Source organism: Arvicola amphibius, chromosome 17, assembly GCF_903992535.2.
Source record: "Arvicola amphibius chromosome 17, mArvAmp1.2, whole genome shotgun sequence".
NCBI lineage: Eukaryota > Metazoa > Chordata > Mammalia > Rodentia > Cricetidae > Arvicola > Arvicola amphibius.
In genome coordinates this window covers 20,061,553-20,083,140 of record NC_052063.2, presented here as the reverse complement: position 1 = coordinate 20,083,140, position 21,588 = coordinate 20,061,553, and the positions used below count along the sequence as shown (strand labels likewise).

The 21,588-nt window shown below is 36.6% G+C and overlaps 1 protein-coding gene across 1 annotated transcript in view; it reads right to left on the bottom strand.

Moving 5' to 3' along the window:
• Ppfia2 (PTPRF interacting protein alpha 2) overlaps nt 1-21,588 on the bottom strand; it is a 404,134-nt gene that overhangs the window by 310,973 nt on the left and 71,573 nt on the right. Inside the window, 1 exon segment of the mRNA XM_038314717.1 lies at nt 18,592-18,645. Coding sequence (XP_038170645.1) covers nt 18,592-18,645 — 54 coding nt within the window.

Below are 21,588 nucleotides of genomic sequence, written 5' to 3'. Positions count from 1 at the left end.
TGTTCTGATAATCAGCCAAAAAGAATAATTTCAGTGAAAGTTTGTATGTAATGTAATATATATATGTGTGTGTGTGTGTATTATAATTACATATGAGTATACATACTAAATACAAGTATAAGGATATACATATGTATATATACCAAATGCAATTATAAAGGTAGATATATACAAGTATGTTATATACACTAAATACAGTTATAAAGGTAAATATATACAAGTATATATATACTAAATACAGTTATAAAGGTAAATATTTACAAGTATTATATATACAGTAAATGCAGTTATAAAGTTAGAGCTATAAAAATATAACTTTGTGATTGTGGTTGTGCGTGTTTCCATACTCTGTGATTAGTTAGAAACGTGAGAATATTAACATAACTTCGTTTTAGTCATATACTCAAAGGAGGGTGGTGGGAACTACTGGAGTACTTAAAATATAAAGAAAAACAATTTTAAACAATGATCAATACTATCAAGAAAGAAAAGAAAATGAACAAAGCATTTGAAAATATAAAGAGGCACTAAGGATGACACATAAAACGTTAGGTACCATGATCAGATTTAAAGAACTACACATGAGTTTCTTCTGGTAGAGAGGTTCTCAAATCCGATTAGAGAGCAGTTGGTTACTCCTGTGACATCCAGCATTGTTATAATTGCACAAGTGAAAACGCTGTGCAATGCAGGTCTCTCTCACTGATTATAACTACAGCTCTCTAAGACCATTTGTGCGTTTTCTCCTTTAACAGCCTGCATAGTACTTTTTAGGCACTTTGTTTTGGAATATGGACTAAAGCTGTGAAGATGTTAAGCAACAAAGCTATCAAAGTTCTAATACATTTAAATAAAGAGCTCTCTGGGCCACCGATCTCAGGAAGAACTATTGAGTCCTTTAAACTGATAGAAAAAGATTTTTTTCTACACAGACTGAATCCAGAGTGTCATGAATGCTCTTCCAGCAATCTACTCACCTACGAGCTACATTCAATCCCTCTTTTTACTTTTGTCAATTTTTATTTTTAAGATAAAGTTTTACTAAGTGGTCCAGGTCTGGTCTTGTAACCTAGGATAGTTTTGCAATCCTCCTGCCTCATACTTCCTCCTCTTAGAGTTCTAGGCCTATGTCACCAGACCAGACATACTTGGTGGCTGATTGGTTGATTCATTGATTTTTCATCCTTTTAAAAAATGATCTCCAATGCCAAAAGCAATCATACCCTAAGGAGGGAAAGATGAGCACAGCTTTCTTAGATGTGCCTATTAAATGTAACCTTGAAAGGACACAGGCAAGTTAGATGTGGGTCTATGAATACTGATTGATGGGATTTAGATGGATCTGAGCATGAAGCCTTCCCACACTTTAGGAAAGCTTCCACTTTCATAATTACATTATGGAAATAAATACACTTGAATTCTTGGCACTCCTCCAACATTAATTCAAATGAAATTTCCTTTTCCATATCTACAGATATTTACTTGCAATGCTACCTTGAAAACAAAATTATTTTGTCTTTAAATAAATGTGTTTAAAGGTTTGAAAAGAATTAAAATATATGGAGGTTACTTTAATATGTTGGGGATTGTAGAATTCTGCTTCTTACAGGTTAGTACATAGAATTCTTATCTGTGCATGGATTATTATCCTTAGGATCACACAATTTAAATTAGCAAAACACTATCCTGTAATCTACTACAAATAGTAGCTTACAGCCCATACAAACTGATCCATAAGTTAGAGCTTTTAAAGCTGGGGAAGGGAAAAAGGGGGTGAAGTGGAGGAAAAAGGACATAAGTCTTTCTATACAGAACTGATTAAAGTCTTAATACTAGAAATATTGAACCAAATCCTATTTGTGCTAAAAATAATTTCCTTTGGGAGAGAAATAAAATCAAAATATTGATATATTTAAAATAAATAAAATATAATTACTAATTACAAGTTCCAATCTTCTAACCATGGCATGGCTATCGAAAGTATGTACCCACAGCAGTTCAGCTGACCTACAAAAGCCTGCATGAATCAAGTCAGCCAAAATTCCAACATAGATGTGGATAAAGATCCTCAGGACCCATCTAGTGTTGAAGAGTTTCTGACTCTAGGTAGTTTCCGAGGAAGAAAAATCATTCTTTCTTAAAAGGTTTGGCCACTACATGGCTGTCCCATGCTCTGGTAAGTGGCTTCACACCCATTCATATATGGGCTGCACTAACTGGGACTTTGTACGTAGTAAAACGAACTGGGGAGTAGGTATGTGTTGAGGATGCAGGAAGGGAGTTAGGGGGAGAGAGAGGGTGAGTATCATATTTCATTGTATACATATATGACAGCATGGGCTCTAAGGAAATTTTAAAAGAAACAGAAAAAATACTTTCCAGTATCTTAAATTTTGTAGCATGCTAATATAAAGGTCAAGTTTTCATTAACAGTCCTGGCATTTTGCTTTTCTAGAGAATTAGAGTTTTGTACATTGTAGCAAGGCAAAAAGAATGAAGTATTGCTTTCCAAATGACCATTGTGTGTTTTGGTCTCTGCCAAGAGTATGTAGGTACTACATTTTAGGTCCTGGTTTAATACATCCTAACCCACTTCTCCATTTAATTAACTAAGCATTTATTACTTAAAAGTTGGGCTTCTGAAACTTCCTGTATGGAAAATTGACTTGTATTTGATTTTGTTGGGTTCATATCACATCAGCCTTTGTTTCAATTATGACCCCTTTGTGTCAAAGCACTTCATGATGGGGTCCATGTACATTCAGTCATTCCATCCTTTCATGGGTATGCTGAGCCTGTGACAGGCCAAGGTATAGGAATACATTTTTATAAAACACAATAGGGAGGAGAGATAAAAAGAAACAGAGACACACAGTGAATGAAAGAGACACACAGAGAGGGGCAGAGAAACAGATTGAACACAGGAGCACATGGGAGAGAATTTGAAAGTTAGCGATGAGAAAGCATCCAAACTTGATTTTACCTTGGGTTTGGGTAAACGTGCAAACAATATAAATAAGCCATTGCTCAAATCCTGACATGCAGAAAATGAAATATGTGTTTTATTAGTCCATGGAAGTAGCAGAAGTTTGTTATGCAGCAATAGAAAGCCACCCTTTTGACAAAACAACCCGGGAAAGTACTTCTTGCCTCTATCATTTAGAGGTAATAATAGTTGGTGTATTCCCATCACTAAATAATTCTAGAATTTGTTTGGGAAAAAAAATGTAAGAGAGTCCAAGAGTATTCCTGCCCTGGAACTTGCTCTTGTAGATTAGGCTGGCCTCGAACTCACAAAGATCTGCCTACCTGGTTGTGTCTTTTATCATGATTTGTACTTTTTATAAACAACTACTTAGAAATTAATTTCTTATAAGCATACAGTGTATTTAGTGAATATTCTTATTATGTAGCATTCTTTTAAAAAATGGTTTTAATTACTATTAACTTGTTTTGTGGGTATGTAAAAGTGCTTATGTGTATGCATGTGCACATGCCATGGTGCTTGCATGAAAGGTCAGAGGGTGGCTTGCAAGGGTTGGTTCTCTCTCTCTCTCTCTCTCTCTCTCTCTCTTTTTTTTTTTTACCGTGTGTGTTACCCTGGATTGAACATAGGTCCAAGACTTGAAGGCTGGCACCTTTAATTACTGAGCTATCTTGACTGCCCCTTCACGTATTGCTTAATCAACTTGGACTTTAATAGATGGCAAGAACTCTGAAGGATGTTAACTTTAATTGATTATGAATATACATCAGAATCTTTATAAGTGCCTACAGTGTATATAAGTAATGCTGAGTAGCAACAAGTAAAAACTGTGCAAGCAATCTCAAGCATGGAATGTCCCTCTGATTTCATACATTGGAAAAATCTTTTTATCTTGCCGGAGAGCAACTCAAATAAATTATTTTCCTTGCAGACAAGTGTGCCTTAAAATACGGACTCCTAGGAAAAGGCTAAATGCTTCTTTCTAACATCCAGAGACCTAGGGAAAAGAACGGAGAGAATCCTCAAACATAGAGTTCTCATGCAACAAAAAATGTAATAAATATCAGTGTTTGAAAGGGGACATAACCCTGAGAATACAGGCTCTTATCTCCACTGACTAAGGCCACACAACATCACATCCTTGGCTTCCAGGAGAAGCAGCTGGAACTGAGATTCACCTGAGGGCAGTTGTCTCAAGCAGTCCTTGTGTTGGCATTCACACACTTCTCTGGGCACCATCATGATATCTTTTTAGAATGGTCAAGTAAACATCAGCTTTATTATCTTCTTTACTAATAAATCTAGCCTCATTGACTCTGGAAAAGTCTGTGGCTGTTAGGTTCACGGACGGTGTGTAGGGCTTCCTGAATATATCTCCCATGAATAATATTGAAGAGATATCTGCAAACTAGTATTGAGTTTACCCTCATTCTTACATACAATTTTAACTAAATTTAAGCTGATTTATCATTTAAAACTTGTAGAAACATTCTCTATTAGTTATTGAAATCCAAAACTTTTAAACATTTTGGGTACCAAAAAAATAAATTTCTTGATTTATTCTTACCCAGAAGAAAGACTGCAATTTAGTGCAAATTATCCCTTGAAGAACTGATTCAACACTTATCTCCGAAAAAGAAATCTTCCCATAAAGCAAAACTGCTCCAAATGTATGACGATTTTTATATAACTAGCCATCTATCTATATGCTACCGTTTATATTTATTTCATCATTAAGAGGAAAATTCAGTAACAAATTACAGTGTGAAATTCTGTAACCAACTTGTTACTTTGAACTTATTTTCTAAAATGCCTAAAATAGTAGCAAATACACAGTAGACATTCCAAGATGTTTTCTTAGTAAGCATTTATTTTTACTTCATATTTTCACATTTTAATGAGTAATTATACATATATATAGCTGTATTCAACTCTGTTCTCCAGATAAACACCCTAAATTATAGCATCTTTGATAAAAAAATAAAAATAGCTCCACTTTATTGTGTTAGATAAGAACATTCTAATTAGCGAATGTCCTCCACTTAGCCAAAAATTCAAAATACTCACATATATGTTCTGTTTTATATAGTTTGGAATATATAAAAATGAATAATATATTTATACACATGTAATAAACTTAATATTTATGCATGTTATATAAACACATATAATCTATAAAACAAGCAACTGTGTAAATAGTAAAGATAAGTCACACAAAGACATAGACACAAAAGAGGAAAAACAAAAATAAATAAAATATTGATCATATAATTATTATAAATATATTTATAATAATCAGTCATATTTGTCAAAATTATATTTATTTTGACGAGCTAATAGAGTTATATTAAGATTATTCATAGTTGATTCTATATAACAATAGGTGATAAATATGTATTTCAATCAATTATAATTTTATTACATTTATTACATTATAATTTAGTACATTGTTTTTATGTGTGTGTGTATGTATAGGCAAATTACAGGCAGGTGTGGAAGTAAGAGCAAAATTTGCATTTGCTGATTCTCTCACTATGTAAGCCCCAGGAATTGAGTTCTGATCAACAGGCTTGGTAGCAAGTATCTTTCCCAACTAAGTCATCTCGGTAATTGTTTTTCTAAATCCACAACAACAACAACAAAAAAGTATACACGCCAAGTACAAGTCTCTAGCTCATTTTGATTGTCATATCTTATTTCATTTGTTTATTGATTTACTTTTAACACATTTTCTTTAGGGATGGAGAGAAAGCTGAATGGTGGAATACTTGTCTAATATGTATGAGGGTTCAGAATTAATCCCCAGTATCCATTTTCTTACTTCAAGTATATTTTAACAGATTATTAAAAATTAAGAGATAATTAAGCAAAGGTTATCTCTAATGATTGGGTTTCTTTTTTTCATTTTTTATATTATGATTGGGTTTCTACATCATTCTAACATCTCAAGTAATTTGCTGGGTAATAGAAAAATACTAATGCTCTATTATTTCCTGTCATATCAACCACCAACCAAACAAAAAATTAATCAGTATCTAAAATTGCTTTTCTCCCTTAGGAATTACATTAAAAAATAACTTCTAGATCTTAGAACATGCTTTGTATCTCCTATGAATTAACTCCATATTTATAATTCACTTATACATGTGCCATAATTTAAAGTCATTTTGTGGTGCTAGAGATCATAGTCGAAGGCTTGAAGATATTTGTCAGGCGCTCTGCTGTAGAGTCACAATCCCTAATTTAACCTTGTGTTTGTTCATTCAAATGCATACTTTGAGTGATTTTAACAAAATTATAGATATCACAATATCCCTGAAAAACAACCATTACAAAGGTGAACACAAACATGGGCTAGGCACTGTACAAACCATTCTATGTTCACTCATTGAATACAGTGTACCTTGTTATCCTCATCATGAAGTTTAAGACACTGAGTCACAAGAAAAGCATAGATCATTCACTGTTGAGCATAGCTAGCAAAAGACAGAATTTAAAACAAATTTGAGCTCTTTTTCCATCTTCCTCTGGGAGAGGCAGCTTTGCTTCGGCCTCTCTCCCCACTTCTCTGCTTCTCCCCCTCTCTCCCCCACTCCCTTCCCCCTTCATAACCCCCTTGAATAAATATTCAACCTCACTCTGTAAAAAAAAAAAGAAAGAAAACAAATTTGAAACAGATATTCCAGAAGTCACAGATTTACATAAATTACAACCTGTATACAATATTGGATGTGCTCTTAACTTATGGCATTGGGAAGGATGATAGGATCATTACATATAGTCCTGGCAAGCCTACTTAGCTCAGATATGCCTTGGAATTGTAGTGCAGCTTTGCCTGAGTTTCCCACATGCTGGGACTACAAGCATGCTTGATTGTAAGTCATCAAGATTCTATTCTATAGTGAAAATATCTTCCTTTTTGCTCCATCATTAGTAATTAAAATTGTGGAGTGGGATTGGAAGGATAGCTCAGTGAGTGGCTTAAAGCATTTTCTTCTCTTCCAAAAAACCTGAGTTTAGTTCCCAGTGCCCAAATTAGGTGGCACACAACTGCCTGTTTATGCCTGTCAATGCCACTGACCCTCAGTGGCACTTCAATCATGTGCACATACCCACATTCAGATATGCATTCCTGTATGCATTTTTAAAAAATCATATATTTTTAACATAATTAGAGTGGTATGGGAATTTTTACAATGTCAGAGAATTTATTAAGTGAGATAAATTAAATTCAAAGAATTAATTATACAAGTTAAATAGATCTCAAATAAGCAGCATCTGTTCTCATTTATTTTTCAATATGTTTTGTCATGGTCCTAATCTTGAGTTGGCTGATAATTTTTGTCAATTTAGAGCTTTAAGAATGAATATTATTCGGGCATTAAGACTTTTTTCATCTTGAGAAGGTTCAGCATTGCGCAGAGGAAAGCTTTAATCACATTTCAGCTTTGGACTCTTCTGAGAAAGCTAAATCAGAACTGAGGCAAATCCACCAAGGAAGAGGGATCTGATCCATTCTCTTTTTGTCTTCTCTCCGCTTCATGTATGTTTATCCTAGATCCTGGACAAGAAGAAGATGTTGCCAGCTATGTGTCAGGCACTTAAATTCTAGATTTAATTGCAATGTGAGATTAATTATAGGCAAGTCTTTGGAAGCCTTCCCATGAGAACACTATGCGTCTTTGCCGTATTTGCCACCACAGTGGCAAAATGTGTGAAGAAAACGACTTAAATGAGGGCATTTTACTTGAATTTAGTTTTAGACGTTTCTGTCTGGTATCATTTGTCTCCATCCCGGTAGGCCTGAAGGGAAGCACAAGAACATAGCAGAATGGTGTGGTGGCACTCAGGGTCAGGAAAAGAGAGGAGAGAGTGAGAGGAAGGAGGAGGGATGGAGAAGCAGAAGGAGGGCAAGGTGGGGGAGACTCAAAGAAGAGGAATGAGAGTAGGAAATAGAGGCAGAGAGAAGAGAGAATAGCTAGGGGCTTTAGACAAGAAATAATGTCCTCTAGAAAAAGCATGGTACATTCTTGCTGTCTTTTAGATTATTGATAACTCACATGGCAAACCTGGCATGATTATCAGTTACTAAACTTGTTTTAAATGCACCTAAACTTTCACCGTACACTGGGAAAATATTGCTGACAGTAGTACAGTTTCAGCCTTGTTATGGTTCAGATAACGTTTGTTCCCTGCAAACTCTTGGGCTCAAAGATTAAACCTTAGATGCTAACATTATTTAGGGAGGTGGTAGCAGTTTCAGAAGGTGGAATCTAGCTAAAACAAGAAGATCCCTGGGCTGTTGGCAAGCACCTCCAGCTAAACTGCTCCTTGTTCACTGTGATGTCAAGAAATTCCCCTAGCGCACTCTTCTGCCATTATGATGCTCTTCTCAAGTTTATGGTCCCAAGCAACCACTTGCAGAAGACTCTGAAACTGTTGAACTAAGATTAGCATTTTCTACTTTAAATATTTTGTCAGGTATCTGGCTCTAGCTATGCAGACGTTCTAACACAGAGCTTTCAGCGAAATAAGAGAAATTCCTCTCTACATTTTTGAGCTTCGTATTCCTTGATGTGTTCATAAACTCAGTCAAAGTCTCACCATCTGAAGACCTACTATTACCAGCCTCGTATTCTAACTTATTTGTTCATCAAATATTCATCAGTAACTTGTAATAGTCTAGGCATTCTTGGGAATGTTAGGCTTCCGAGAGTAAGGTGAACATACACGGAAACCACTGCACTAAAGAGACACAGATAAATTGCCCTCGTTCTGCTGAGTAACTCCCCACCCACGCTCAGGCAGGGAGCTCTAATTATCAGTGGGCCACATATAAAAAGAAGACAGGAATGTAGGAGGGAACGCCTTGCAAGGAAAGATGCCAGTGGGGGAGTGAGTGGGCTATTGGGGGAAAGTACAGAGTGAAAATGACTAAAATTCATTAAATAAATGTATGAAACTGTCAAACAATTAAAAATTCAACTAAAAACAGGCAAAAAAGATTCTCATATGCAAGTGATGCTAAACAATATAGAGACAAAGGAAGTGGTTCAGCGGATAAAGAGAACACTTGGCAAGATGAAAGTCCGAGTTTATATTTCCATCATCATCCCCAAAAATGACACAAATAAGAAAAATGAACAACAACAAACAATGACAACAAAATCCTGCACGTGACAATGCGTATCTCTAATTCCAGTACTTCTTATATGGAGCTCCAATCCAGAGACAGCATACAGAGTCCCGTAAATCTCAGAGGTTTAGCCTGTCCTGTGAGCTTCAGATACAAGTGATGGTCTCTATGATGCCAAGTAATTAAGAAAAACAACTATATTTATCTCGGGTGAACTTGCCTACACCTACATCTTCGTGTGAACCCACAGGTATATTCTGCACTTGCACAAAACATCATAGTACGATGTACATAGTACGATCTACAATAGTCTATTTTCCATTTGATTTCATTTGCTGTTATTTCTCCTAATAGACTGTGTTTTAAGTTTTCTTGGGGTTCCATTTCTTTCCTCCAGCTAAAATTTCACTGTAGAGGTTTCCCTACTTACAACCTTACAGCACCGAAGTCTGAAATCTACTTTTATCATTATTGAACTTGGAAAATTTCGTATGAGTGGAAATCCAACAAAGACTTAAGCAAACTTATGCCATGATCTTACTTACATACAAAAATATCAACCCTGGTGGTTTTTACTAAACTCAGATGTTAAGGAAGATTGCGGGTGTGACCACTGAGCTAGTCTAAGAGAAGTAGTGAGAGTTATTCTGGTGTATTCCAGAATAACTGTGAAGATATATCTTGCCATACAGCTTAGTAGCTATTGCTTCCAGACAGAATAGGTATGAAGTAGCTACTGCTGATACGGGTAAAATTGTAGTAGCCTTGCGAACAGGGGTACAAAACGTCAGGTTTATGAGTTTAACTTGCAGTGGTTTAAATTACACTAAATATTCCAGAGGATTTGTTAAATATTTAGTTGAACACACAAGTCTGAAATTTATCAACATAGTTGCTATGTTTTCAGTTACCTATTCAGCTGTTAAGATTAAAGATTATTTACTATTAATTGATAAAATAGTTCAGAATCAAGAAAGTAAATGGGGAAAGGTGGAGGAAGCAGGAGGAGGGGAAGGGGTGGGCACGGGGAGGGCATTGTAAATGGGAAAAGAATGTATTAGAAAAATCCTTAATAAAAAAGAAGAAAAACATCAAAAAAGAAAATAAATGTTGGTAGAAAAGAGTACAAGGTCCATACAATAAGCATCCAATGACATATCAGTTTCTCAGTTTAAAAGTTATTAATATACAATTACCTGCATTTGTGGAGCGTGGTACGTTATTTCAGCATGTTCTGGTCGAATCTGTGAGGATTTACGTTTCTATCTTAACATGATGCTGTGTTTGGAGCTTTCGAAGCTCTCTCTTCCAGTTCTTTTTAAAAAGCCAGACTAATTGCACTGAGCTATAGTTCCTCCTTTGTGCTACAGAACATTGGTATACATGGTTTCTACCTAAGCTCTTTGGAACCCTATTATAGATATTATTCTTCTAGTCCCTCCCACTTCCACTGGCCTTTCGTGATTACTATCACACTTACTATTTATCTATGGTAAAGATCACTTTCGGATGACTGCAAGAAACTTTCCATGGATCTTCTTGTTTGTTCTCCTCGGATATATTCTCCAGTGTAGCCAAGATGATATTATAAAGAAAAATCCAAAAAGGTTGTCCTCACATTTGAAAGCTCCTAGAGTTCCTTAATTTTCTCAGTACCGAATACAAACTCTCCCATGTCCTTCTCCAACCTATTTGTTTTAGCATTCGGTCTTACCATATCTCCCATCCAGAGATTATTCCTTGCTCTGTCCACACACAGGTATTTTACTTTTGGTCTATATAGATGCAGTTTCTTACATACCACATCTCCTCACCCGGAACTGTTTTATTTGCCCTGCGACTGTAAAGTGGTACCTTACTTTGCTGTCTCTGTGTGTTCCTCAATTGGATTAGTGGTCTTTTCACTCGGCTTACACCTAACCCTTCACCTACATGATGCTTTAATTAGTTTTTACCAAGCTGTATGCCCATTATATTGTAAAACTCTAAAACCTAATCAAATACTTAGTACAGGATTTATACCCAAACATTCACCAAATTTGAAGTAAATAGAATGAAAAATGCTAGAAGTGAGATTTGTGATGCCAATAATTAAATTAGATCAAAAATAAGGTTTATATTACTTTAGATTTTATTATGAGTAAACTGAGAAAACTCAAACTTAGAATGAGTTTGGGAAGTTTTAAAATTTTAAGTCCATTTATAATTAGAAAAACCTATAACCTTCTCTAAGCAACAGTCTCAGGAAATTGAATTTAAAAAAAAAATATTTCTGCAGTGTGTGTACCCAAATTGCAAGAACTATCGAGAAGCTATAAAATCTGAACAGAAAGTACAAAAACACAGACTGTGCAATTTCTGCTCTTCGGTGGGGGAAATTAATAGAGCTAAAGAATGTTCAGGACATTGTGTGCATCACGCCTGGGACAAAGTGTATGGGGATTCATTTATCCATCGCTCTCCAGAACTGAAGAACACCATTGGCATTTAACAAAAAGAATCTTAGAACAATTAAAAATAGACCCAGTCCAAAATTCAGCAAACAAAAATAACGTACTGCTTATGGTGGGAAAACGAAACCCAAGGAACAACATTCCCAGTGGCATTCTTGCTGTAATTTCTGGGTGAGGCAACGAGACAGATTTAAACCCCAATTATACCCTAGAGTAGAAAGAAATGTGTTCCCATTTGCTTGATATGTGTTACAAGGTAGTCAAGAACATGCTTCATGTTGTTTAAGTTTGGTCCACATCACTCCTTATTAGATTTCATTCACAATGACCTTAAGCAGCATCAGTTTTTTCAGAATATGAATGCTAGTTAAGAAACAGAATGTATTCCAAATTTTACTCCAGAATATAACCAAATATGAAAATAAATCCATAAATCCTTTGGTACATGTTCTGATGAAATATGTGTCATTACATTTTTCCTTTTGTCAATCTGATTTTCTTTTCTTTTTTTTTTCAATTTTCCATTCAATTATTTACACTTCCTTCCCTCCTCACAATCTCCTCCCGCTTCCCCACACCCCTCCTTCCTCTCTCACCCTGCTTGAGAGAGGGCAGGGAACCCTGCCCTGTGGGAAGTCCAAGACCCTCCCAGCTACATCCTTGCCTAGGGAGTTGTGTGTGCATCTATATAGACTAGAGTCCCAAAAAGCCAGAACATGCCGTAAAAACAAGTCCCAGTGCCTTTATCAATAGCTTCTCAGTCAGCCCCCATTGTCAGCCACAGAGAGTCCGATTTGATGACATGCTCATTCAGACCCCGTCCAGCTGGATTTGGTGGGCTCCCATTAGAGCAGACACATTGCCTCAGTTGGTGGACCAACCCCTCATGGTCCTGACTTCTTTGCTTGTCTTCTCCCTCCTTCTGCCTTTCAACTGGACCTTGGGAGCTCAGTCCATTCCTCTGATGAGGCCAACCTGATTTTCTAAGCCCAACGCATACACTTGGATTTAACTTGCAGCTTAGGAAGAATTTCCGTGCCAGTCCAAGGGCTAGTCAACACCTGTATGCTTCATGAGAATAATGCTTCGTACTGCAGGTGTCAAATGGATGTGCAACCCAGTTTCCTGCTTTCCAATGCCTAGGTCTTCAGCTTCTCAAATTCTCTTGGCTCTTTGCAATGAGATTCCTATTCCTCACCCTGGTCTTTGTAGGAAGAAGTCATAAATTTGATCACCTCAGTTCTGGTGGTTCCTAAGAGTTACTGAGTATCTTTTGTGCATTTAAATTTTGGTAATAATTGTAAAATGCAAAAGTGATATGTAGTCATCTCTCACTGCAAAGGGGTGCTTGGTTTTAGGGTTCCCAGCAAAACCTGTAGGCATTCAGTTCCTTTACAATGAATTATATGACTATTTGAATGTATCCTATGTACAACTTCTTTTTTGTAAATTACAGGCCATCTGTAATACATGTTACATGGTATATTCTGCATAGCCATTTTGAAAATTCTATTGTTGAGCTATTATTTGCAAGAAAAAGTCTGTGTCTGTGAAATATGAGTTCAAATCATTTTATAAATATTTTAATTATATTTGCTTAAATAGACCGATGTAGAATACATACCTTTCAAGCAAGGAATATATTTTATATTTTAAATTATGATTTTGGGGTTAAAAATATAGCTTTGTGGTAAAGACAAGCTTAGCATATGCAAGCAAGACTGTGTTTTTTTTCTCCCAACACTGCGAAACAAACAAATGAGCACTATTTAGCTATTATCTATTGCTCTTTGGTTAGCAATTATCTAGTTTGCTTTATATTTAATTTTTCTATTTGAACATATACTAACTCTTTATGCTGCCTATTAATCTGTGATCTAAGTTTTATGAGTTGGAAGCATATGTTGAATGTAGAACATTTTTTTTTCAGAAAATTTTGAAGACAAATTTAGGTTATTATTTAACAGACAACATTTTTCTTGGTAATAGAAGAGTTATTATTCTGGGATAAATATACAATTTAGAGGATGGTTGGGATATAGGAAGGGTGGATATGGGAACAAGGAATTATATATCTTAATTAAGGGAGCCATTCTAGGGTTGGCAGAGACTTGACTCTAGAGGGGTTCCCAGGTGTCCAGGAAGACACCCCCAGCTAGTTCCTTGGGCAGCTGAGGAGAGGGTGCCAGAAATGTCCAGATCCTATTGCCATACTCATGAATATCTTGCATATCACCATAGAACCTTCACCTGGCGTTGGATGGAGAAAATGACAGAGCCCCACATAGGAGCACCGGACTGAGCTCCCAAGGTCCTGATGAGGAGCAAAAGGAGGGAGATTATGAGCAGGGAAGTCAGGACCGTGAGGAGTGCGTTCACCCATGGAGACGGTGGGACAGATCTAACGGGAGACCACCAAGTCCAGTTGGAATGGGACTGATGGAACAGGGGACCAAACCGGACTCTCTGAATGTGGCTGACGGTGGAGGAGGACTGAGAAACCAAAGACAACGGCGATGAGCTTGAACTCTACAGCATGGACGGGCTCACTGTGAGCTTTGTCAGTTTGGTTGCTCACCCTCCTGGACCTGGGGGGAGTTGGGAGGACCTTGGACTTAACATAGTGAAGGGAACCCTGATGGCTCTTTGGCCTGGAGAGGGAGGGAGTGGGGGTATAGGTGGAAGGGAGGGGAGGGAAGGGGGAGGAGGAGGGGAGGAGATGGAAATTTTTAATAAAAAAATGAGAAAAAAAACAATTTAGAACTGAAACACTATTCTCAACAGCATCATTGTTTGATTCTCTATTTTAAAATATCCTTAAAACGTGGCGTATTTACACAATGGAGTATTATTACTCAGCTGTTTAAAACAGCGACATCAGGAAATTCGAAGGGAAATGATGGAACTAGAAAAAAACATCATCCTGAGTGAGTAACCCAGACCATGAAAGACAAACATAGTATGTACTCTCTCATAAATGGATATTATCTGTAAAGTACAGGATAGCTATGCTACAATCCACAGTCCCAGAGAGACTAGGAAACCAGAAAATCTGATGCAAGGCAAACTCTCATGAACCTACAAGGATGAACCCCAGCTAAGATTCCAACCAATAGTGGATTGGTAGCCTAAGCTGGCTATCTTCTTTAATCAGATTTGAGACCTACTCCAGTTGTTATCGGAACCTTAGTCCAGTAACTGATGGAAACAAATTTAGACATCTCCAGTCAAGCACTTGGACAGGAAATCCTTTTGAGGAGAAGAGAGGATTATATGAACCCAGTAGGGATGAAGACATAGGGGTTGAGTGAGTGGGGTGGGTAAAGAGTGGGGGGGTATTAGGGTCATCATAAGGTATAAGGGAACTCACAGAAGTGACTGCTCTGCTCACGGGAGCTCACAGACTATGGACTGTGGACCACAGCTAGGGATCAGCCTAGGCCCTTTGCTTGTGTGTGACAGTTCTGTGGCTTGGTCTGCTCATCCATCTACTGGCCGTGGGGGAATAGGACCAGTCCCTAATGCTTTGGCTGGGTTTTAAATACCTCTTCCTAATGCTGGGTTGCCTTACCCAGCCTTAACACAAGCAGAGGAGTTCAGTCCTACCTCAATTTGATATGCCATGCTTTGTTGACACCCGCAGGAGGATTTTGCCTTTCTGAGCAAAGATGGAGGAGGGGTGGATGGGGTCAGGGAGGGGAGAGGAATTTACTGAGGCCAGAATGCAAATTAATGAATAAATTTAATTAACAAAGTTTATCCTTAATAACATACTCTTGAAAAAACTAAAGCCATTCTGATATCTTCTTGAATTACCTCAGAAAAAAATAGCAAATTGCTTTCTCTTTCTGATGAAACAGTCTTACTGAGTTTTCAAAATCTGTACTTAACCTTTATTATTAAAATAACTAATATTAAACATTTCTAGAGTCCTGCAAATTTAATCTTACCTGACTTTCCATTTATTAATAATATCATAGGGTGAACTAATTAAACACATCCTACTCTTTGTCATAATACAGTTCTACAATTTTATTCTTCAAAATTAATTTGTATGTGCACCTAATGGAAAATTTTCATTTTAATATTCCATTTATTCTTTAAAATGTCTTGGTATCAGATTAAACTACAAAATAAATCACTCTGCTGTTTTACATCCTCATATGAAACCATTCCTTCAGTAATTCAAAGCTCTTGATCACTGAATTTTACTTTTTAAGAGACTTTGAAATTCGTACCAATGAAAATTTCATGGGCAAAATTTGTAGAATGGTTTTATAAATATATTGGGAATACATGTACCAAAGTCAATGTTTGAAATTGAAATGAGTATTTGATTATCTATTATGACATATTTTAAAAAATAAACTTCCACTAAATTTTAAATATGTGTAATTTAATCCAAATTTTGATTTTATAACTTTTTTCCTTTTAATTGTGATTTTACAGTTCTGGGAATCAAACTTTGAGACTCGGTCATATTAAGCAAGAATTCTACTACTAGACTAAAAGACTACTTTTAAATGAAGAAGAAACCATAGCTACCATTTACTGTTCATCTCCATACTGAGACCTCTTTATATATAATTTAGAAAGAGCTAAATGCAATTCCCCATTATAAAGTTTATGACATTATGCTTCTGCTAACTCTTCAATCATGTGAGACAGCAGATTATTGCCTGTTAATGAATACCCAGATCACCTGTACATTTACAAACCATTACAGCTCAATTGTTTCTCATTTGTCAAAGTTACAAGACAAATATATTCAAATAAGTTCAAAATAGATAAGCATAACAGCAAAATACTCATTATCCTGTTAAAATAAATATCATAAACAACCTGTGTCTTTAAAAAATATGCTTAAAGGAAAACAATTGAAAAAGTTGCAAACAGAAGCCATGTATGTGTGTGTTTCTATGTGTGTCTCTCTGTGTGTATGTATTTTAATAGCTAGACTACCTGAACACTCAACAATTTTTACTGGGAAACGCACTTTCTTAAATGATATGATGAAGTCATTAATTTTAACATGTAAGTATTAGCTCAGATTTTTGTCAGCACTTAGAGAAGGAATATAGTTTTGGTGTGGATGAAAAACAAATCATTTTCAAATCATTCATTCTCTGCTTATATATTTCTTGTTACTATGTACATGCTGTGTATAAAGCAGAAGGTGGCATATGTCACCTAAGCAGTCACCTACAACATTTAAGTATAACACCTTGTGTCAATCATGTTACTATATTTTTTAAATTCACTTATAGTTCATCTGTCCATACATTACAATGCTGGAAAGTTCTACGGATAGCTTAAGTACCTATGTGAATCGAAACATGTTTCCTGTAAGAACGTAAAAGATGATTACAGAGAGGAAATGGGAAATGCTGGTGAGCTCTTCCTAGATAGTGTATCACACAGCACATTACTGTTAGACAGGAAGCAGCTGCAATCCAAGTTATCATTGTAGCATTCACTGAGACTTGAAGGGAGCTAAATCTGATAAACTTGAGCCACGTATTGTTCATGTTATGGTATTTATAAGGCGAAACACCATGTCCAAAAGCAAGTTGCGGAGGGAAGGGATTTATTTGGCTTATACTTCCAGACTGTAGTCCTTAACTGAAGGAAGTCAGGACAGAAAGGCAAGAGTTGGAATCTAAATGCAGGGGCTGATGCAGAGGCTGTAGGTGACTGTTGTTACTCGTGACTTTCTCAGTGTGCTTTTTTTTATAGAATCCAAAATTACCAGCCCAGGGACGGCACTACCCACAATGGGCTGGGCCCTCCTCATCAATTACTAAATCAAAATACACCCTAGAGCCCAACCTTATAGAGACACTTTCTCAATTTATATTCCCTTCTTTCAAATGACTCTAGCTTGAATGATGTTGACCTCAAATTAGCCAGCACATGCATGCTTCTCATGAAATCTCACCACAATCAGATAAAGCAAAGAGTGATAAAAATCCACCAATGGACCATTTGCTAACCTAAACTGGATATTACTTATTATTTAATTTATATACTCTGAATTTTGTTTCTCAAGCCTGAAGTGACAAGGAAGCCATCTGGAATCAGCTGCTCCATAAAAACTATGATGTTCCAATACATCAAGCTCCCCTCACCACTTAAACTTCATCCTTGGGGTCTTATTGCTCAGTGGTTAGGCACTTGCCCCTCAAACATTCAGAATACGGTTTGGGTCCCTAGAACCTACAAAAATGTCTGGTAGGCACTGTGCCTGCCTGTGATTCTGTATTTAAAAGAAGGACACAGGTAATTACCAGAGCAAGCTAGCTAATAAGAATGGCTAGAGAAATGATTTTTGGCTTTTCATAAGAGACCAGACCCTACCTCATGGAAAAGGTCAAAGAGCAGTTGAGGGTTGCTCCTAAAATTCACTGTGGGCCTCTACATACACATGCACACATGTGCAGGTGATCCCTAACCTGTACCTACATACATTCAAATATGTAGGCACACACATACATGCTACACACCACTAAAATGAAAAAATAAAAGTTATAGCTCTCATAACTTGAGAACTTGTTCCTTAGCTACCCAAAACACTTTCGAGTTGAGTAAGAAAGAAACATTATAGAGAATAAGTACAAAACATAGCATGCTGTCGTTTTCCTGTGTAACAATCAAATACTATAAAACTCAAATCCAATACTCATCTTTAGAATTATAAGTTCTCAATTACAGCCTATTATTAGAATAGGAATTATTCATAATTTCAAAAACTTACTATTTTTCGTCTTTTGCAATATGAATTGAACCTAGGGCATTGTATATGCTAGGCAGATGCTAACCAGTAAGCCACACCCTAATTATTTATTTCCGTGTCGCCAGTTTGAACATAGATTAATTTGAGAAATTACCATTTCAAGCCACCCGAACATCCCTAAAATCAATGTTACACTTTTTCAGCAAGCCTCAATATATGACATGTAGTAAACAGTCTCTCTTTATGAAATGAAATTCTTACATCTAATGAGGGTCTAACTTACCGGTGGATCCGCCCCTTTAGAACCAGCCAGCCCTCCTGTTAGTGATTCGATGTCCTGAAAAGGGGGAAAAGGGATGATTTTAAATACTACCCAATAGCAATATCCAGGCCCACAGTGTATTGTCATTGGCAGTACAGCTTGAATGCTACAGTTATTTTTATTTCCTGACGATGTTGGATTCCACAAAATTATTAAATAGACTACATATAAATAGCTAATTATTTTCTCTAACTTTTCATAATGTATAAAAGGAAAAATAAAGGTAAGCAGGTGATTGTTGTTAAAATAAGAAAAGAAAATGGCTCTAGACAGGAAGACAGATGCTTTGTCTTAAAGAGCTAAAGGGTACACAGAACACAGAAGGAAATAACCTCAATCAAATGTATTATTCTTCAGAACATTACTTCGCCATGGTACTGCATCCAGAAAACTTTTAAATTGTCTACGCTTCACTCTGTAACGCATGCATAAAATGCTAGACGGTATGGGTAGCTTTGGTGTTCTTGCAAAAAGATTAATTCTTAATGTTGAATTAACAGCTACAGAAAATAACACACTGGAAATGATTCTACTTGTCAGAGATATTATGAGTGCAGAAATGAAAGATGCTATCATGAGTTTCAGAGGCAGCGATTTATAGAAATGAGTTCTAGGGCTTGATGTAATTGATACCAATCGTATAACTTTTCAGAATAAACTAGAGTGGCAGATTTTAAGATAAAATCTCACATGATTGTAATCTCCTCTCTCTCTCTCTCTCTCTCTCCCTCACACACACACACACACACACACACACTTTCTCTTACACACACACACACACACACACACGTCTGCTCAAAGGTATCCTGCTACTAGCCATACTTGACACCGTCACCCTAACAAATAGATAAAATCTTTGAAATATATTGAGTTATTTGAACCTTAGGTTTGAGGTAATGTCACATAACATCTAAGGCAGACCCTGTCCCCCATCTTGCTGTAACCTGATTATATGATGTTTCCACCAATGTTTTACACATTGTCTTTACAATGTTTTACAAATGTCTTGATTTATAACTTTATTTTTTTTCTGTTATGTTTAAAACTCCATGGAATTGTTTCCACATTGCAACATATAACCCAGGCAACACAAATCCTGTTTCTTCCGCAGGGCTCCCAACAATGGGTGCAGGAGTGGGGGGTCTGGCTCTTTTGCCTGTCTTTGGGACCTTTCCCCAATCTACTGGGCTGTCTTGTCCAACCTTAATATGATTGGGCCTGGTCTTATTGTATTTTAGTAGGTTATATCCAGTGGATATCCCTGGGAGGCTGTTCCTCTTTGAGGAGGGGAGTGGAGGAGTTGTTTCTAAGGGAGAGGGGAGGTAGTGAGAGGGACTGGGAGGAGCTCAGGGAGGGGAAAAATGTAGTCAAAATGTAATGTATGATAAAGAAAAATGTTAAAAAATAAATTAAGAAATCTCAAAAAAAATTGTGTTTCTGGGCCGCTGTCACTATAATTTGACTCTAGAGTTAACTCTTTCTTGTTCCCTTTGGGGATAAGAGCTGTGTTTTTCATTGAGTAGTGAAATAAATAATAAATATATAAATACATAAATAATACCTCGATGGAACCCTGGACATGAGAAAGCATGTCCAATGTTCTGACATTTTAATATGATGTTGCCATCTAAAAGGTTCACTCTGAAGAATCAGGTAATCAAGTTACAAACAAAACTAAACAGCCTCCTCACCCAGTCCTCTCATGATGTTTAAATAAAGGTTACCATTTGAATTTGGGCTATATTTACAGCTCACTCAGTCTCGTTTGTGCCCTTACAGAGCAGATTGCCTTTCCTTTTGCCTGCCATCACTTCTACATAGTAAGAAAGAAGTCATTTTTTTTCTGATAATTTTTGTAATTTTTAGAGATAAGTATGAAATCACTGGTAAATATGCCGGTTCTGTTATCTAAATGAATTCATCAACTCGTGAGAACAAATACAGCAAATTCCACTGTGGAGAGGAGAAAGACGGGCAGGAAGATGACTAGGAAGCTTCATCCCTATCTGAGGAGCTATTGCCATTTCTTGTCTTCTAGAAGGGGGAAAGTCGGGATCCTCTTGAAGCATAATCCTTGGTCAGTCAACCTTGCTCCAGTAGCAGAATCTACATCCAGGAATATTTGGAGAGCACAAGTTGGTCTTTGTGGGGTAGGGGAAAGATAGAAAGGAGGGTGGTGTATGCTGATTAGTTTTATGTCATCTTCACATAGTGTCCTTTGGGAAGAGGGCCCCTCAATTGATAAAACGTCCTCAAGGGACTGTCTTGTGTGCAAACAAACCTTTTGTATATAATTGATGTGGGAGAACGCCACATGGGGGGGGGGTGCCAACCCATGGTCTTATGGTCCCTGGTGCTTTAAAAAAGGCAGACATAGTAAACCATGAGGAGCAAGCCAGTGATCAGTGTTCCTCGATGGCCTCTGCTTTAGTTCCTCCTCCAGGTTTCTGCTATGAGTACCTCCCCTGACCTTCCCTCAACTCTTAGAAGAAACAAGTCATTTCCTCTCCAAGTTAATTTTGGTCGTGATGTTCATCACAATGGGAACCTTAGCTAAGACACTAGATGAAAAGTGTGATTCTGGGAAAAGGCTGGGGATAGAGTATGAATATGATCAAAACACGTTGTATGCCATTCTCAAAGGATTAACATAATTTTTAAAAATCATATAAACAGTGATATAATTTAAATTTATCGCAGTGACATTGGCTCACTAAAACATTCAAAACTTATTATTTTTACAAGGTGTAGAATTTTCTTCACTTTATTTGATGCCTTATATAGGCTATTGCTTACAACTAATAACATTAATCATCTCTTTAGTTTTCTTCTTCAAAAATTTAATAATGATGACTTCATATTATCCAAGGAATGAAATACTTATGTAAGGTTAATATTAGCACTTGACTCAGCTATACAGAGCCATTTTCTCTTTAGTTGGAAAGCTAAAGGCCCATG